The 22,116-nt window shown below is 35.4% G+C and overlaps 1 protein-coding gene across 1 annotated transcript; it reads left to right on the top strand.

Annotated features, from left to right (window-relative positions):
- The first annotated feature begins 2,086 nt into the window (after nucleotides 1-2,086).
- On the top strand, nucleotides 2,087-8,415 carry ccnp (cyclin P). Its single transcript, XM_061218218.1, has 10 exons — nucleotides 2,087-2,241; nucleotides 3,275-3,376; nucleotides 4,036-4,105; nucleotides 4,200-4,360; nucleotides 4,920-5,018; nucleotides 5,577-5,732; nucleotides 6,230-6,388; nucleotides 6,485-6,663; nucleotides 7,322-7,725; nucleotides 7,792-8,415. Exons 1-9 carry the CDS (start codon nucleotides 2,188-2,190, stop codon nucleotides 7,560-7,562), a joined length of 1,221 nt encoding a protein of 406 aa, XP_061074202.1. The 5' UTR covers nucleotides 2,087-2,187; the 3' UTR covers nucleotides 7,563-7,725; nucleotides 7,792-8,415.
- Nucleotides 8,416-22,116: the final 13,701 nt, after the last annotated feature.

Here is a 22,116-nt window from a genome sequence, read left to right as displayed (position 1 = left end):
GATGTGTGAATATTATCCTTGAGAAACACTCTTTCTGGAATGCATCTGCACGTGTAGAATTTCAAGTCCATACTAAATCTCGCATATCATTTGCTCAATGGTGGCAATGCCACATTGAGAAACTCGTGACTGTTTTTGTGAGCTTTTAGCTTTTATCTGGTGCTTATAAAAAGGGTTTTAGCTGGTCATACATCCCCAGACAGCCGTCCGACACCCGAAGGTTCCAGTGCTTGCAGGAGTCTTGAAATCAAAGGCCTACAACACCCAGAGGCTGGAGTTAAGGGAATTCAAGGAGCCGGAAAAATGAAGCTCACAATCACCTCGCTAGCTGGCAGTCTTTTAAAAATATACTTCAGAGAGAAGGCATGGATTGCGGCTCTAGTTTATACCCTTATTAAAGTTGACAGCTTTTAATTAACTTTGCCTGCTGTGTCCTCGGCTTCTGCGGTGGAGACAGATCAGAATAAATCCAAAAGATGCTGGATGCCACGTTTCGCTCACAATGTGATTCGATTCTGTGCATATCATTTTATTGTCATTAAATGTGGACAATGGGCTACAAATAACTACCAATGCACCATGATCTACAAGTACCAGTGGGTGCAAGATGCATGTGATGTTGCCTGATGCCAATACTGATGCAAGTTTTTACAGGGTTAATCTGTAATGTGTAAAGTTTTTTTTTTTTTTTTGTACTTCCTTAAGCTCTGTAAATCAGCATCATAGCCCCTGTTAGCACGTTAGCGTTTGTGGTGCCAAGAAGGGAAATATGGGTACTGTCCCATATACCTGGAGGCAGCACCAGCCTCACACACCGGTATGGACAAGGCTGTGATTTGAGGACTGACTGGAGGTAAGTTTTCTGTTTTCTGTTTAGTGGTCTATTCTATTTAGTGGTCTAGTTTTGTTTTGGGGGAAGACCCTTTTCTCCCTTTCCCCATTGGAATATTTTTGGTGGATCACTTTTATTGAACGATCAAAAGGTTTTTGTTGATTTTTGTTACTTTTCTTGAATAAACAGCAGCAAGCCAACCCTGATTTGAGTTTGTGTGTCTGTTCACCACCTGATGTCTACATGGAAAAATATCATTCATGAAATGTGAGGTGCCAAAACTACCAGACTGGCGTTTACTTCGACTTTTCTTCACAGCAATCACCAACTGAGCCTTGCGGACGAGTAGCCTATTTTCGGTTATTCCGTGAATATTAAGTCATGTGAATATGTGCGCCGGCAGATTCGTTTAATTCATGTAACGTTAAATAGATACCTCATTCGTCATCAGTGTAATAAGTACACGGAGAACATATGTAGGCATCGTTTAGGGCCCGCCTTCTCCTTTGGCACCCTCTTGTACGTCTCCTCTGAATTGTGTGAAGCAATAAGCCTAATATTGTTCACACGTCTCGAGATGTGCTCATTCTATGTTTTGGAACACCAACTCAAAATAATGAAAGCTTGGATCACAATCGCAATATATATTTCTATACATTGGGCAATCGCCTTGTATATTTATATATAGTTATATAGATATTGTTGTATTGTATTAAGATATTGTATTGTTGTACTCGGGGTATTCTAGCTGCCAACCGTGATATGCTATTTCGGAAGGTGATGTATTCGTCCTCTTCACACTTGTTCCTGTGTTTGATCTGCACTTCGTTGTGCGTCGCTCTGGATAAGAGCGTCTGCTAAATGCCTTGCAATATAATGTAATGTAATGCAATACCCTGCTGTTACACTATTGTGATTATGTGATTTTGTGACAGAAAGTGATTTTCCCTCGGCAATGTTCTGTCCAATAGATTAAGCAACCTGTAAGACCGCGTGTCATTTGTTTACACATTTTTGGTTCGCTTAACACAGGGCCGTGTGAACACTAACCGGACCTAATGAAAAATCTAGCGAGCTACAGATGAAAGCCACCTTAGCCTATGTTTGGTAGAAGATGAAGTCGGTATGCCAAACGATTTGTAGAATAGTTCGTGTTGAGTTTTGGTCCCAATCGCCGACCGTAGGCTACAGATCAAGTCCATGGCTACCCACTAATCAATGAACCCGGTGTGTTTATTAGGTGCCATCTGGGCAACTATTTAATTTTTTAATCCTTTGCTACCGTACCGTCACTGAAGGAGCTTTGGCCGCCACCGCAGACGCAAAGCAAAATCTCCCTCCTGCTTTGAATCGCCATGACCCAAACCGGTTTCTGCGATTCCGGGCCACTGTTGGACCTACACAAGAAGGTGAGCGAACGTTCCGCTTTTAACACCAATGCCGATTGGTTTTAATTTATTAATTTAAGGTAAATTCGTTTGTGTCTTCGGAGCACTTGCACCTATAGGCTGACGTTAATACCACGCAAAAAACAAAACTTGAAAACACTTGCTGCTTTTAGTACAGGTTGGCCAGGTTCTTAAGAAACCAATGAAGTCAAATTTCTTAAGCTGCCAGTGTTGTTTGCAAGACTTTAAATGCGTTTCTTGGCCGCATTTTTCTAGTGGTGTGCTTTTTCTATAGAGCGTTTGGGTGGACCTTTGGGTGGACCTGTGTCTCATGACGGTCATATTGCCGTGTAAAGGTGTAAATGTAGGCCAGGTATAATTGTTGGTAATGCAAAAACTCCACTTTAGACTTTACTCTTTACTAAAGCTTTGGGGATCTTGGACTGTATTCAGGAATGCCATCTGACATTTGCTTATCCATATATATATATATATATATATATATATATATATATATATATATATATATATATATATATATATATATATATATATATATATATATATATATATATATATATATATATATATATATATATATATATATATATATATGATAAAGAATTTGACTTGTGAACACTCACTCATCGATGGCCAAGGCCCAGGGCTATTGACCTCCTGCTTCTCACCATTTTCACCGAGTTCAGGTTGGTTGCCTTTTAAAAAGGTTGAAAAATAATTCCTGATGAACCTTAACTTCACTATTTCTGTAACCATATTTGTTTTCCCTTTTTTTTGACTACCTGTGTGCTCTATGACTGAATGACTGGGGCATGCAAGGTCGGTGGTTTTATGTAGCCCTTGAGCAAGGCCCTTAACCCTGCACTGCTCCAGGGGAGAATTGTCTCCTGTTTAGTCTAATCAACTGTACGTCGGCTCTGGATAAGAGCATCAGCCGAATGCCTGTAATGTAATGCAGTGAATGCCTGTGCCTGCTGTGTGGTGTCCGTGCGGCGCTAACGTGCGGGCGGTGTCCCCCGCGTGTCGCCTGCAGGCGGAGGAGAGGCGTCCACCCCTGCGGACCTGGGCCAACACTCGCGGGCCCAAGGAGAGGCGGTCACTGGCCGACTGCAGCGCCACGCCCGACTGCAGATGGGTACGGCAGTCCTCCCTCCGCCCCCTTCTGTGTTCCTGCAGGCTGTCCTTCACGCCGTGTACCCCGCGGCCCTCCTGGTCGCTGACGCGCTTGTCCTATTCGCTGCTTTTTCTGAAGACTCCTCTCTTCAGTCCGCGCCTTTCCCTCTGTACTTCACCACAATGATTAGCCTTGTGTATGCTGTAGATTATGACGGCACTTGTATAGATATTGTTGTATTGTATCGTTGTACTCGGGGGGGGTATTGTAGCTGCCAGCCGTGGTATGCTAGTTCGTAAGTTGTAAGATGTATTCTTCAAGGTTTCCAATTGTATCCGTCTGCTAAATGCCTGTAATGTAATCTAACTGAACCCAGTGCTTTCCATGAACGTGTGTCCCTGTGTGTGTCCCTGTGTGTGTCCCTGTGTGTGTCCCTGTGTGTGTCCCTGTGTGTGTCCCTGTGTGTGTCCCTGTGTGTGTCCCTGTGTGTGTCCCTGTGTGTGTCCCTGTGTGTGTCCCTGTGTGCGTCCCTGTGTGCGTCCCTGTGTGCGTCCCTGTGTGCGTCCCTGTGTGCGTCCCTGTGTGCGTCCCTGTGTGCGTCCCTGTGTGCGTCCCTGTGTGCGTCCCTGTGTGCGTCCCTGTGTGCGTCCCTGTGTGCGTCCCTGTGTGCGTCCCTGTAGGCCAGGAGGGTGCCGGTTTCGGCGGAGGATGGGATCATCATGGGCTATGCCGAGCAGGACGGCTCTAAAGGTACGGGTCAGCATCCCGGCCCGCGGCGGGGCGGCTCCGTCGCGGCTGTGTGGGAGCGTGTGGTTCTGGTTGGCTGAGCTGTGTGTCTGCGCAGACGGGCGTGAGGAGGAGGCCCTGCTGCAGTGTCTGCACAGCCTGCCGGGTCTGCGCATCCTGGTGCCGGGCCTGCTGCACAGGGAGATGGAGCTGGCCATGGAGAAGCTGGGCCTCATCCACGACCGGACCTACGCCTGGGACATGTTCTCCGACATGATGGTGAGGAGGCGTTCTGGCAGCTGCGCGTTATTTAAAGACGACTCGTTACGATCGCAATCGGTTATTATTTTCACGCAAAATGAAAGGAAACAAACGCCGTGATATGAAGCCAGATTTATTCAGTTGGTTTTCAATTTTGTGGGGCTTTTATTTATTTTTATATCCTCAAAGCAAAACTATCTTTTTACTGCCCAATTGTATGGTAGTTTGTAGGATGACTATTGACACTTTATTTAATTTTTTTTTTTTGGTCCAATATCTATAGATATTCAGTACATGCCAGACCTCTTGTTGTTGTCTTTAAAAAAAACTACCTCATAGAAATGCTGTTTTTACCCTATTTATAAATATCAAATGGGGATCTTAAAGTTTTCAATGCGTGAACATTATTGCGTAAGGTCTTTAAAAGGGGACCTGTAAATCTGGGTCACTGTCTGTGGGCTAGTGGTGTGATTCAACCCTTAAATCCTTAAATCACTGAAGTCACGGCTGAAAAATGCAACACTTACCGACCACTTTAATGAGGACCTCTCTCTCTCTCTCTCGCTCTCCCTCTCAGAGGTCTCAAGCTCATTACACCTTCCGGAGCACGGAGCTGCCCCACCCGTTCACCGACTCCACCCGCGCCATTGTGGTAGACTGGCTGATCCAGGTCCATGTGAGTGCTGATTTTCAACAGCTGGTCCTGGGGCCTTCCTTTCCCTCCAGCGGTGATGGGGAAGTAAAACCAATTTGTCTTTATTTAAACGGATCTCTTATTTATCCTCTTAATGTCACATGTAATGTATTTTCTGTCTACCTTATAAATATCCTGCAAAAATCATGTCTTGCATTTGGGCTGTTCAGACAGTCACCCTAGGTGGGGGAACCCTAGTTCCTCCTGGACGACTGTCAGTTTCTGGATTTTGTGCCAATTTCCATTCCTCCCAGCTACCTTGGATTACATGCACTCATTGTATACCCCACTGGCAGGAAAGACTACAGGAAAATGTCTTGAATGGGGACATGAGCAGAGTTATCATTCATGAACTGTACACTAAATGTCTGCCCATATAAATGAGATGAGTGCAGAGGTTGGAATGAAATCCAGAAGTGGATCTGACCTGGGTCCCCCCCAGGTGTTTTGTCATAAGACGGCCCACTGCAGAAGAGGGCAAGGCTGCAGCCCGTGCTCCCATACCGTGGTCACGCCCTTCCCTCTATCCCACCCCCGCAGGAGATGTTCAACTTCTCGGAGGAGACCCTCTACCTGACCGTCCACCTGCTGAACCGCGCCATGCGGCAGATCAAGGTGTCCATTTCCAAACTGCAGCTGCTGGGCGTGGTCTGCCTCTTCCTGGCCGGCAAGAAGGAGGAGTGTCTGCTCCCTGAGGTACCGTGCTGCAGAAATCCACAGCTTAAAGGATGGAGCCACACGCCGGGCCTAACAGGCCTGCTGAGGGAAAGGAAGGCTCAGATTTAATGGGTTTATATTTAATTCCGTTCTCTGAATAGTCAGAATGATGACACTTGGGGGTCGGTTAATTCCCCTGAAATTCAAGAACTGGCCTATTTTTATATAAATGTTCACTGAAGCCGTTTCAACTGATGGCAAAGTTTGCTTTCAGGTGGCTAGATTGTTATGACCAGACTGGTGTGAAAAAGGATTTTCATCCAAAGGAATGAGACTGGGAGAGGCCAAGAAATTATTTATTGTTAATTGATTAACTTCAAATAAAAGCTCCTTGATTTCCTGCAGCAGCCCACCGATTGCACTTGCATAACTCCCTTTTCCTTAAACTAATTGACTACATTTCCCATAATCACCTCCAAGGCTGTATTTCTACTAGCTTCACCATTGGCTCTGCCTGTCTCTGCCCCCCCTCTCAGATCTCAGAGCTGTGCTTCCTGATGGACAACAGCTACAGCAAGCGGCAGCTGCTACGCATGGAGCGTCGTGTCCTGTGTGAGCTGGACTTCGAGCTCTCCCACTGCCCGCCCCTGCACTTCCTGCTTCTGACCGCCTCCATCGCCCACTGCAGCGACCAGGTCGGGTAGCCTGGCCCGCGCGTTGCGCTCCCCTCCTGGCGGGACCCCGCCCCGCCCCGTCCCGCCCCGCCCTGACCTCGGCCCGTCTCTGTGCAGGTGGTGTGGATGGCCCGCTACCTCCTGGAGCTGTCTCTGCTGGAGAACCAGTTTGTGGTGTTCCAGCCTGTGCAGCTGGCCAGCGCTGCCCTCTGCCTGGCCCGGCTGGTACTGCAGGAGGCTCACAGTCCGGAGAGCGAAGCGGCCTGGTGCATCGCCACCAGCCTCCACATCTGCAGGTAATTGGAGCGGCGGTTTATTACCTTAACCTCCTAAGACCTGGCGTACACATGCGTGGACTCCACATTTTGGGCTGTACAACCATAATACTTAATTCTTAAGACCGAGAGTCCACATATGTGGACATCATTTTTCTCAAAAACTACATCATGTCAAAAGATGATGCTTAGTTTTTATACTCATCAGGTCCCAATAAGCCCAAATAGCAAAGGGAAATTAAAAATGCATACCAAAAAAGAGTGCGGGTCTTAGGAGGTTAATGACGGGTGTTCTAAATCGCATAATATTAATATGTCAGTTCTGATTTTATTTGAGAGCAGTCGTTACGCAGCCTGTAGCCTGTAGTGGTTAAGGTACATGACTGGGACCCGCAAGGTCGGTGGTTCTAATCCCGGAGTAGCCACAATAAGATCCGCACAGCCCTTGAGCAAGGCCCTTAACCCTGCATTGCTCCAGGGGAGGATTGTCTCCTGCTTAGTCTAATCAACTGTGCGTCCCTCTGGATAAAAGCGTCTGCCAAAATGCCAATAATGCGATGTAATGATTTGGCTCCACACATGTCGGGCTTCAGGAAGCCTCTCTGCACTCTAGCCCTGGTCCTTGTGTAAGATCACCGTATTTTGCGGGTCCTAACCCCCCCTCCTCCCGCCTCCTCAGTGAGCCCACGCTCCAGCGGATCATGCACAGCCTGGCCGTCACGGCGTCCCGAGCGCAGGGCCGGGAGACCCGCGCCTCCTTCGTCAAGTTCTCCACCGCCAAGACCCTGCACGTCAGCGCCCACCTCGGCCTGCAGAGTTGCCCCTACCTGCTGGGCCCGGCTGGAGCGCCGGCCTGGCCCCAGGCCTGCGACGGCCCCCTGAAGGGCATGCGGGCTGGGGAGACGGGCCAGCACATGTGAACTCATACCTGATCCAGGGCCTGTGTTAAGGTATGGGATATCTGGTCCAGGGCTGCATTTAGGTATGGTATTACCTGATCCAGGGCCAGCATTAAGGTATAGGATATCTGGTCCAGGGCTAGCATTTAGGTATGGTATTACCTGATCCAGGGCCAGCATTAAGGTATGGGATATCTGGTCCAGGGCCAGTATTAAGCTATGGTATACCTGATCCAGGGCCAGCATTAAGGTATGGGATATCTGGTCCGGGGCCAGTATTAAGCTATGGGATATCTGGGTAAGAGTCAGCATGGGGACATGGCATCCCTGGGCCTGCATTGGACTGCCACGCCACCTGCCATCCCACACTATGTACAGTAAAAATCATTGCACATTGAGAGTAAAATTACTCTGCCCGCTGAGCTCTTTGATGAATGTTTGGGACATTTCACGGTGGAATGATGCGTCCCCTGAGTTTAATTTTGTTCTTACAACTGTTACTCATTCCTCGTACAACTTTTTATAAAAGAATTTGAATTGTATTAAGTTTTTGTCTTGATGTCTTTGTACTTTCTTTTAGTGTTACAAAAGCAAGGATAATATTCTGCAAGAAATCTCAAGCCTGCGATGTTAATGGTCAGCTGAACTGAAAAACTGCTTAAAGAGAACCGATGTGACCACTTTATTAAAGAAAGCACTTTGAAACGAGTGTTTTTTTTGCATGTTGGCTTGTCTTGGGGTTTTGTCTTGGAAACTTTTAATTATGTAAAAATAAATAATTTGTCTTGTCTGATGTAAAGGTGACCTTTTTTTCCAGAGCTTCTATTTCCAAGTTTTAATAAAATGTTTCCCAGGACAGACATTACGTATATGGTTGGGCTATATGGGAACATAAAAACATGTGTGCTTTCTGCAGTACTCTTCAGGGTTTCATATGGCATTTTTTCATGCACCTTGAAGAAACAAACGTTTGCCATTGCTGATTTTCAAACAGGTTTTCATTCCTGTTTCTATGAAACTTTAAATGCAGTGTAACGAATGCCTATTTTCCTCAAACTTGATGCAAATAATAATTTTCATGCAGTTTCCTGGAAGATGGGGTTGAGGAAACGGTGTTCTAGGACTTAGAATGCCTGCTTGGTCATAACCACCGTGGTCTACTTGCAATAACAAATTGGAGGGGTAGCAGATGCTCTGAGACATGTCTTGTGTATGTTTGCACTACCGTGTCCATACTCCAGTTACGCCTGGAACACACCATCAGACACACAAGCGCGCAGACACTATTGCACACGCAGATTTGAGCAGAACTGAACCCATCATACGCACAAGCGCGCAGACACTGATTGCACATGCAGATTTGAGCAGAACTGAATCCACCGGACACACGAGCGCACCGATGCTTTTTTGGTCGGTTCAGCATTTCGTGCTGAAAAAAGCTAATGCTACTCGATAGATGTATATAAAGAAAAAAAATATAAATATGTATATTTATATTTTGTATTTATATATATATATATATTTATATTTATATCGATCTATATATTTATATTTATATCTATATAAAAACTAAACATAAATCTAAGTTATATATATATATATATATATAAATATATATAAATGTGTATATGGAGGGTAGCATTAGCTTTTTGTGTTCAAGAACATAACTTTATATGTATTTATATATGTATATAGATGTATTTATTAATATATATCTATATAAATATATGTATATATGTATATTTGGGTAAATTTATATATGTATATAAATATATGTATATATAAATATGTAAAAATATGCATTTATATATAAATATACATATATAAATATTTAAAAATATATATAAATTAATAATGAAATGTAGATATATTTATATTTACATATATTTATATATAAATTAATATTCATATATATGCATATATTTATATATTCATAAATATAAATGTTTACAAATATTTTTAGATATTTATATTTAAATATTCATATTTGTTTATACATTTATATTTATGTAAATGTATATATATTTATATAAATATTTATATGAATATATACTTATATAAAAATGTCTGAATATATATTTAAATATATAAATATATATAAATATATATAAATATATATGTAAACAAATTAATGTAAATATAAATGTGTAAATAAATGAAATATATTTATATATTTATGTGTTTATATTTATATCTATATATTTATATTTATGTTTTATAATTTTATATTTATATTTTTATATATATTTATATTTATATTTATATATTTATATGTTTATGAATAAAATATAAAGAACAAGAACATAACTTTTATATACATATATACTGAACCCACCGGACGCACAAGCACACACACTTTTCTGGTCTGTATTCCGTATTCAATATATGTATATATTCATATATATAAAATAATATATATGTAAAAATAGACATATAAATATAAATATGCATATAGATAAATATATGGAAATATATATACAGGGTAGCATTAGCTTTTTATGTTCAAGAACAGAACTTTTATATATATATATGTATATACTAAACCCACCGGACACAAGCGCACAGATGCTTTTTTAATATATATTATATTTATTTATATATATGTTTTTAAAAAGTATGTAGATATACATATATATTTATATATATAAATTAATATTTATATTTATATTTATATTATATCAATTCATATTTATATTTATATTCATGTGTATATATATTTATATTTTTATTTATATATGTATATTTATATATACATATATATTAAAATTTATATTTATATATTTATACTGAACCCACCGGCTGCACTAGTGCACAGATGTTTTTTCATATATTTTATTATTTATATATATTTTTATATGTATATATATATATATACATATATATTTATATATATGTATATATATTTTTTTACTTATATGTATATATATTCATATTTATATTTGTTTGTTTATATTATATTTATATATATTTTTTTTTATGAATATATATATTTTTTATTTTTATGTCTAAATGTATATATATAAAATATATATATAAATATGAAATATTCGTCCGGTGCGTCCGGTGGGTTCATTATATAAAAAAGCACAGATGCTTTAAAAAAATATGTATATATTTTATCATTTTTATTTTTTTATTTTATTTTTTTAATATGTATATATACATATGTATTTAATTATAATTATATATTCATATTTATTTTATCTATATATATGTATCAATATAGATTATTATTATTATTTATAAATATATATTTACATATGTATAAATATATAAGTATAAATATATGAATATATAAATATATATATAAATATATTTGTATTTATATATTTATATATATTTATATTTATATATTTGTGTATATATTTAGATATATACATTTTTCTTTATTTATATTTATATGTATTTATATTTATTTTTATGGATATATTTATTTTTATTTTTATATATGTAAATATATATATAAACATCTATATATATACATATATATGCAATACTGAATGCGGACCAAAAAAGCGTCTGTGCACTGTGGGCTTGTGCTTCTGGTGGGTTTAGTATGTATATATAAAAGTTATGTTCTTCAACACAAAAAGCTAATGTGATCCTCTATATATAAATATATTTATATTCATATTTTTATATATATATATATATATGTATTTATATATATGTATTTATACATATATTTAAATAGATATATATATTTATTTATAAATATATGTTGATATATATCGGGTAGCATTAGCTTTTTTCAGCACGGAATGCAGACCAAAAAAGCGTCTGTGCGCCTGTGCACTTCTGGGTCCGGTGGGTTCACTATATATATATATATATTTTATGTTCTTGAACACAAAAAATTATGCGACCCTATGTATATATTTATATGTATATATATATATTTATTTATATATATATATTTATTTATATATATGAATAGAAATATCTATATAAATATATATGAATATATCTATATAAATAAAATATATGAATAGAACTATGAAAATAAATATATGTATATATGAATAAATTATATAAATATTTAAATATATAAATAAATATTTATATACATATAAATATACATACATACATGCAATTATACATATAAAGGCTAGCATTAGCTTTTTGTGTTCAAGAACATAACTTATATTTATATATTAATATATATATTCTTATATATTTATATAAGTATATATATAAACATACATATAAATATTAATATTAAGAGCTATTTATAAATATTGATATTAATTTTTATATATGAATATATGTATGAATATGAATACATATTTACATATGTTTTTATATTCATATTTATATCGATATATTTACAGTCATATTTACATATTTATATTTTTATATATACATATATAACAGCTATGTTCTTGAACACAAAAACCTTATGTTCCCCTATATATAAATAATATATATACAATTTTAAAAATATATAAAAATATAAATATATATATGTATATAATTTATATTTATATTTATATATATTTTTACATAGATAAATATATTTATATATGTATATTTAAATATGAATATATATATTTATATATATAAAAGTTATGTTCTTGAACACAAAAAGCTGATGCTACCCTATATAAATATATTTATTTAGATATAATATATATATTTATATATGAATGTATATTCATAAATAAATGAATATATAAAGATATATACATAAATATATAAAAATGAATATTTATTTCCATCCATCCATCCATTATCCATTATTGACCCGCTAATCCTGAACAGGGTCGCAGGGGGGCTGGAGCCTATCCCAGCATACATTGGGCGAAAGGCAGGAATACACCCTGGACAGGTCGCCAGTCTATCACAGGGCACACACACCATTCACTCACACACTCACACACTCATACCTATGGGCAATTTAGACTCTCCAATCAGCCTAACCTGCATGTCTTTTGGACTGTGGGAGGAAACCGGAGTACCCTGAGGAAACCCACGCAGACACGGGGAGAACATGCAAACTCCACACAGAGAGGCCCCGGCCGACGGGGATTCGAACCCTCCTTGCTGTGAGGCGGCAGTGCTACCCACTGCACCATCCGTGCCGCCCTTGAATATTTATTTGATATATTTATATATATATATATGTTTTTTTATACTGCGATGGACTGGCGACCTGTCCAGGGTGTATTCCTACCTTTCGCCCAATGTATGCTGGCATAGGCTCCAGCCCCCCTGCGACCCTGTTCAGGATAAGCGGGTTAAGATAATGGATGGACGGATGGATGTATTTTTATTGATATATATTAATCTCTGTTTACATACATATTTATACATATGTAAATATATATAAATATTCATATCTATATAGTTCAATATATATAGATACAAATCAATTTAAATATATATAAATATAAATACATTTATAAATATATATGTATATATAATTATTCCAAAAAAATATATAAAAATATATTTATGTATTTTATAAGGCTTCTGTGCATCCGGTGGGTTCAGTATATATATATATATATATATATATATATATATATATATATATATATATATATATATATATATATATATATATATACACAAATATATAAATATATATATACAAATATACATATATAAATGTAAATATTTATAATATGTATTTAAATGTATATAAATATCTATAAATATATTTATATGAATATATATATATATATAAATATATAGGGTAGCATTAGGTTTTTGTGTTCAAGAACATAACTTTCATATATATATGTATATATACTGAACCCACTGGACGCACAAGCCACAGACACTTTTTTGGTCTGCATTCCTTGCTGAAATAAGCTAATGCTACCCTATATATATAAATATATATACATTTATGAATATATATAAATAAATATAAATATATATTTACATGTATATAAATGAATATATATATTACATATATTTATATATATATTTATTTTATATTATATATACATATTCATATATGTTTACCTACATATTTATACATATGTAAATATATATATAAATACATATATGAAAATAACTGTCTACATAGTTCAATATTCATAGCTACAAATCAATTTAAATATATATAAATATAAATATATAAATAAATATATATGTATATATAATTATAAAAAATATATATATAAATAAAATAAAAAATAAAAATATATATGAAAAGGCTTCTGTGCACTTGTGCGTCCAGTGGATTCAGTATATATAATGCGACCCTATATATATATGTATATATATATGTATAATATATATTTAAATATATATATAGCTAAATATATATAAATATATTTATATAAATATATATAAATATATATCTATATAATATATATAAATATATAAATGTATATAAATATATGTATAAATATATTTAAATATATAAATATAAATATATATAAATATATATATTGATATATAAATATATATGTGTATAAATCTATATATTAATATATAATATAAATATAATATATATAGGGTTGCATTAGCTTTTTAACATAACCTTTATAGAGATATACTGAACCCACTGGAAGCACATGCATCCGCATTCCATATTCCATATTTATATATATTGTATGTATATTCATATATATATAAATCAATATAAATATATATATATAAATTAATATATGTATAAAAACAAATATATATATATATAAATATAAATACATATAAATATGAATATAAATGTATATATAATTATATATAAATATGAATATAAATCTTTATACATATAAATATTAGTATATATATAAATATAAATATATATATCAATATATAAGTATGTATAATTATAAAAATCAATATATATAAATAAATAAATAAAAAAAATATATATATATTTAAATAGGCTTCTGTGCACTTGTGCGTCCGGTGGGTTCAGTATATAAAAATATATATATATATAAATATGTATCAATATATATTTAAATATATATAGATAAATATATATAAATATATTTATATAAATATATAAACATATATCTATATAAAATGTATATATAAAAATATATATAAATATATATAAATATACGTATAAATATATAGAAATATATTTAAATATACATTTAAAAAAATGTATATATTAATATATGTGTAAATATATATTAATATATAATCATATAGATATTACATATATACGGTAGCATTATCTGTTTGTGTACAAAAACATAACTTTCATAGAGATATACTAAACCCACCGGACGCACATGCGCAAAGACGCTTTTTTGGTCCGCAATCCTTATTCCATATTCATCAATATTTTATATATATTCATATATATAAATAAATATAAATATATATGTATAAAATTAATATATGTATAAAAATAAATAAATATATATATAAATATAAATACATATATAAATATGAATATAAATGTATATATATATTTTATATATAAATAAAAATATAAACCTATATACATATAAATATTAGTATATATAATATAAATATATATATATAATGTATATATAAATATAAATATCTATATAGTTCAATATATAGATACAAATCAATTTAAATATATATAAATATATCTATTAATGTATGTATATATAATTCTAAAAATAAATATATTTAGAAATAAATAAAGAATAAAAAATATATATTTTTAAAAAAGCTACTGTGTGTCCGATGGTTTCAGTATATATATATATATATATATGTATATATATGTATATATATGTATATATATATATATATATATATATATATATATATATATATAATGCGACCCTGTATATATAAATAAATATATATAAATATAAATATGTATAAATACCTATTTAAATATATATATAAATATATTTATATAAATATATACCTATATAAATATCCATAGTGTAATTATGATATACTGAACCCACCGGATGCACAAGACACTTTTTTGGTCCGTATTCCGTATTCCATATTCCGTATTAAATTAATATATGTATAAAAATAAATAAATACATATATAAATATGAATATAAATGTATATATAAATATATACTTATTTAAATATAAATATATCCATATAAATATTAGTATATATAAATATAAATATCAATATATAAATATATTTATATATATACATATAAAAAATATATATATAAATAATTAATAAATATATATATATATTTAGGCGGCACGGAGCCGGTTTCCTCCCACAGTCCAAAGACATGCAGGTTAGGCCGATTGGAGAGTCTAAATTGCCCATAGGCATGAGTGTGTGAGTGAATGGTGAGTGAATGGTGAGTGAATGGTGTGTGAGTGAATGGTGCGTGTGCCCTGTGATGGACTGGCGACCTGTCCAGGGTGTATTCCTGCCTTTTGCCTTTTGTATGCTGGGATAGGCTCCAGCCCCCCTGCGACCCTGATCGGGATAAGCGGGTTCAGATAATGGATGGATGGATGGATATATATATTTATATATATATACTGTATATATTTTTATTTTTATTTATTTATATTTTCATATATATTTAAATTCATATAGATATATTTATATGTATAGATACATTTATATTCATATATATATACAAGCTATGTTCTTGAACACAAAAAGCTAATGCTCCCCTAAATATAAATATATTAAAAATATATATATTATATAATAAAATAAATATTAATATTAATAGTTATGTTCTTGAACACATTTTACCACTGTTAATGTCAATGAGAGCAGCTCTCATAATGACAGTGTTGCTCACACATGAACAAGTTTCCCATCATGCTCAGAGTGATGCGAGAGGGAGGAAAATATTAGCACTGAATTGGAGTCATGACACATGGTCGTGTTCATCAAACAGGCAAATTCATCAATTCATCCTTTTGTTGGGTCAGTCAGAGGCTTCACAATGTGTGTATATGTGAGGTGAAATATCTTTGTGCATCTTTGAATCATTCAACTTTACTTTACTTTTAGAAAATGCAGAATCTCTCATATTTGCAAGGCCCTACCATCACTATAAAGTGCTATGAGAATTAGTAAGCTGGTACACAAGCATGTGCCTCTCCCAGGAGTCAGGCCACAGAAAACAAGGGCTTGTGCTGTCAGCTGGCTGTGCTGCCCATCAATCAAAGTGGTCTGACAACAGAGGGAGTCAAAATTCAGCATGGCAGGAGCAGGGGTTCAGCGCTGTGGGTGTGTAACAAGAATTTGCTGTGACAACAGCATTCCCCACTTATAGTAGGAGTACAACACCACATCATGATGCCCCCAGCCTTAAACACAAATTTGGTTTCATTGGGCTTTGAGAGACCTGAAGCAGAACAACAATGTTCTGAATGAATTTGGTAGTAGCTTTGCAGGAGTTCTCTGTATTGTAGAGATTTTTTTCTTTCCACTGCACAGTGAGTTCCAATTATCTACCTGACAATCTGGCACGCCTCTCCTACCCTCGTGTTCACTCCTGGAAGCAGCGAGAAGGTTGCCTGGCAACAGCACTATGCAATGTATTTATCTTTTGGTTTTGTCTTGTTGTAAACTGACAGAGTTGACACTCTTCATTAAGTGACATTAATTAAGTGAGCTAATGGTGCAGTCTCGAGAAAGATTCTTTAATGTCTCTGGTTTGGTGACAGTACTGTTTTGATGTCTTCCTTTGATTTCCTTGAATCTGTGGTCTTCGTTCTGCAATAAAAATGCCTTATCAAACTGATAAGGAAAAACATATATATATCCCTCAACTTCAAAGTAAGGAAGACTACACGAGAGACATCAGGTAAACGTAGGTAGGTTTATGTCGGTAAATGTAGCAGCACGTGTGGTTCTGATCAGGAGGAACACCAGGTGAGCCTGTGGGTATGCTGAAGAGTGACACACAGCCAGTGTGGGTGTGGATACCTTGGTCATTCATCTCCAACTTCCCTCTCTGCTAGATCACACTGGAGCGTCAATGTGCAATCACAGTTTGTTTCCCCATGACTGCCTTATCATCCTATTACTGACCGCCAACAGAGATGGCTTGGCTTTTATTCCAAGGGGTTCAAAGGTGGTCTAAAATTATAGAGGCCGCAACACAAGGCACCCCAGTCACCACTATCAGCCAGAGAACTACTGTATTCATTCATCTGCTATTTCTCAGTTGGGTTGCACTCAACACTTTTGGATGGCATACATGTACACACATCCAATTAACAAATCTGACCAATTTGATGCAGGGATATTGGATTTAACTCTATCTTGAAAACACACGCATACAACAGTCAGACAAAAACATACTGTATTTATTACACAATGTTTTAGTTCCCTTCTTAACCGGATTAATTTTATATTTATTCTATAAAATTGTTTACAGCAGGTGTGTGTCTGAATTGTGTTACTACCTTCACCAAAGCTGGTCTGCCTTTATTCCTCTACTGTGGGTGTTCAGAGTTGTTTCAGCTAATGACAGTCAGATAAACTGAAGGAATGCTGTAATTTGTGGTATTCATCACATGATGGCTGCCAGTCGATACCTTATTAAGCTTGTATTCGCACATTTACCCATTAATCTTTATTTGCACCCAAAACTACAGACTCCTGAGCTCGGCCCTTTGAAATGGTCGATCAGGTAATTTTGGCACTTTGCTTATTAGAGTTCTATAACTTATACAAGTCAATGTAATTATAAAGCCACTGAGTGTGTTACAGTGCTCGGCTGAAACAAACTGTGACATAATGCTCTGTTCAGTCACATTCAGACAGACAAATACATTCCTACCTAACTGTAGGATGAATAGAATATATTTCCTCAAGAGTTATTTTAAATCATTTCAGATTCTAAACTCAACTGAACTTGGAAACCCAAGCACGAGCACAGCCAACATACTAGGTCTATAGTTGTATCCAAGAAGTGCTGGGGCAGGCATCTATAAATATCCCACTGTTACACACACACACACACACACACACACACACACACACACACACATCTCCATGAAGGAAAAGGACCATTTTTATTTAATCCAGCAAGTGAAACAAAAAACACAAAAACACAAAAATATATTATTTTATGTATTCATACATTATTAGATGCAATTCATAATTCTTATTTGGTTGCCAGACACTGGCACCATAAATAATTATACTTTTCACCACCAGAGGCCAGCAGTAGAATATACTGTAAGAAGACATTGCATGGACTGAATCCCCAGAAATAATTTGAGTATTTATAGATCATCTAAAAGGTCACCCATAGTCATTTCATAATAATAAAGAAACTGCATTGGTCCTGGGGGGATACTGAATAGGAAAATCACTATTAATTGGAAGAATCCAAACAATCTTTCAGGGCCTGCTGGGATCAATAATTACTCATGAAATAAATATGTATTAGCACCATATGACAACAGGGCTCGGTTTATGGGAAGGAAGGCAATCCGAGGACCACGCCACGCCCACTGGTTAAGTAGGCACACCCCTGGACGACATTTTGAATCAGTCCAGGAATTAAAATGTGTGCTTCTTTCATTACATTACATTACATTACATTATTGGCATTTGGCAGACGCTCTTATCCAGAGCGTCCACAGTAGGTGGCTGAGAACGGGGAACTGCTGTCCGGGAGGGAGGTGTTCGCCGACACAGAGCTGGCTCCGGAGCTGAAAAGCTACAGTTTGGGTTAATTTATTTTGTCTTTGTTATTTTGCCTTTATTTTTTCCCCGTGAGGGGGAATGGCCGAAGACTTTATGTTTATTCAATAAGTGAACGCTCTCGCTCTCTCTAGATTTCCATATCTCCCTGTGTCCTGCTCTTCTGTCCTCCCAGGGCAGTGTCAAGGCATGACACACTATTAATCAGGAAACAAACAAATAAACCATAACATACAGCAATCATTAATACATTTATCTAAGATATATTCACAGTCCCAAATGCATAGTTGGAAAGCAAAGTAAGAGTGTAGCCAATACGTGCTATAGTATCCAAGAAGGAAAAGACCCATTCTATTTCTTTACACTACCATTAAAAGTTTGGGGTCACCTTGTCTTTTTCTGCTTTTTCTGATTTAATGTTTTATTTTCTTGGTTTGTAATCAAACAATTGATCATGTGCGACCAAATATAACAACCAAATATAAAACATGACTCTTATATTTGACATTATGTTAATTTGTCTCAACCATTGAAACGGGGCACTTCATATAAAGTGCTGTGTTACTCCAGGGTGAAACCCCTTAATCTGAATCTGTGCTTTGTGTGAATTGTTTGATTACAAACAGGAGAAAATAAAATATTAAATCAGAAAAAGCATAAAAAGACAGGGTGACCCCAAACTTTTGAACAGTACATATTAATTAATTATTTATTTGTTACCACAAAAATTCATCGTTTTTATTATTTTATTTTCTATTTTCTTATTAATTTCTTATTACTTAAAATGTAAGTCGCTTAAGCGTCAGATAAATGATTGCAATATAATTTCGTTTCCAAACTCTGACACCATAAATCATTATATATTTTCACCATCAGAGGGCAGCAGTACTGTCCCAATTCAACCCACTTTCACATGAATGAGTAAAGATTAAGAAATCGCAGTGGTCTTATTCATCTAATTTAAAATGTTTTAAAACTATCAACATTACGTGTCAATAGGTTAATTGCGAAGTCAAGATTCTAAGGCCTCTGTCAATATGTTTGTTTCATCTGTGTGGTTAAAATCTCACAAAGTGAATCCAAATAGTAAGGAAAGTTATGATCGTGTCGGTGTCGCTGGTGCCGACCGCCAACCCCAGGGGGTTAAGGCCCCAGGTACATCCATCATCAAACACACATCCACCTTCCCTCTGCAGCATTCCTCTCACCACTAGACCATACAAAATGGCCGCCCAACCCCAGAATCTTCAAACCACGAAGCGGATGCTGCTGAAAGTGACAGGTAGGTTCAGTTTGAACTGAAAAATATGTTTTTTTTTTACATAAATTGCCCCAGAATACTAGTGTGCTTCGCTTGAAAACTTCTGCTTATGCGGACACAGTTGGTGAGTCCCTGCAATAGAAGAAGTAGTTCTGGATTAAAATGTGCATTTTTGAGCTCTGTTGACGTTTGTGAGTTATATTTGGAAATATAATGTTGCTGCCACGGTGAACTGCATCTAAATAATGTAAGACATCAAGAAATCTGAGCAAAATTATTAGTATGTATACACAGGGCATCTGATGCTGCATCTGAACTTGTATTTAAAGATTACATTATTAAAGGTTTGATAGGAACACTCTTAAATTGGGATTCATTGTGGGTTGCAATTTATCACAAGACTACAGCCTACCTTATAGCACTGTAAATGAGAATGAATCAGTCACACAAAGTGTTGCTGATGATGGCCACAGTTAGCCTAGCATCCTAAGTGTTTTATGTCATGCTTTATAACATTTAGCCTTTAGCCAGGTGACATTCTTGGTTATGTCACATTCGGTATAACACATTGTATAAGAAGATGTTATGTCTCCCTTTATGAAGTATGACATTTGCTTATGTATGATTTATGAAGCCATTATGTCATGTTTATGATGGCTTTACATATGTTTCATGAAGCATTTATAAGCAACACTTTGTTTAAAATGTGACAGATGAATCTAGTCAGATACGATCAAAGGGACACTCTTAAAACTGATGCCTGCCAATGCAAATTAGAAAAAGGAGTGTTGAAAAAACTAAGAACTGCGACTGTGTTCTGTTTCTAGAGAGTCTGCAGAATACCGTGGCCATATTGTGACATTAATTCACCAAAAGACAGCAGGGTACTGTTCAAAAGGAATAAAAAGGTAATTGCTCTATATTATTTAACAAGTCTCCAATGTAGTTAGACCCCGGTAGTCCTGGATATGACATGAAATTAACACTTCAAACGAGGCTGCATCCAGTTATTGTAGCATATCGGGTTCCCAGAATATTCCCAGCGTGACAAGCAATACGGCAAAATTCAATGAACTATATTAAGGTCAACTCCCCTTTGGCTGCGTCTGTGATATAATGTCCATGTAACTCAGACTGATGCCATTGGCTGGAGCGCCAGAGGTCATCGAAGTCTTATCCTGACATCATAAATGATCAAGGCAGTATGACATCATCAAAGAGCTTGAGATGATCGGCTTTCTGCAGGCGTTTATATTCATTGTTTGCTTGTGTTTTGAACGTTGTGTATGTGCATACGTGTGTTTGTACTGATAACAGCAGTTCATTTCTTGAGAGAGGGATTGTATGACTTTATACTGTAGTTGCTGTTTCCAAAGGGAAGGAATTTTTACTTTTTACTAAATCTAACAGTATATTACACATTTGCCCCGCATACCTAGGCAAAAGAAGATTACTTTAGACGACTTGATATACTGCAGTGAGAGCAAGTTTGCAGTAGTCCTTCTCATGGCTAACCAAGCTCACTATTGCCCCCAAATGGGCATTTTGAGTAACTGACATGACTAGGTTCATTCCCAGCATTTTGCTATACTGTATCTCTGTTGTCATCAAAGTTAATAAGATGTATGCATTGGCTCATACAGACACTTTGTTTCTGAAATAGCTTTGCACCCGGGTTATTTATATGAATATAAGTATTATTTATATGAAATTAAGTATCTGCAAACTGAGCACATGCTGTATCCATATTTTGCTGCCAT

The sequence above is a fragment of the Conger conger genome, chromosome 13 (assembly GCF_963514075.1).
Source record: "Conger conger chromosome 13, fConCon1.1, whole genome shotgun sequence".
Lineage (NCBI taxonomy): Eukaryota > Metazoa > Chordata > Actinopteri > Anguilliformes > Congridae > Conger > Conger conger.
Note: the sequence above shows the minus strand (reverse complement) of the source record. Positions and strands in the feature narration are given on the sequence as shown.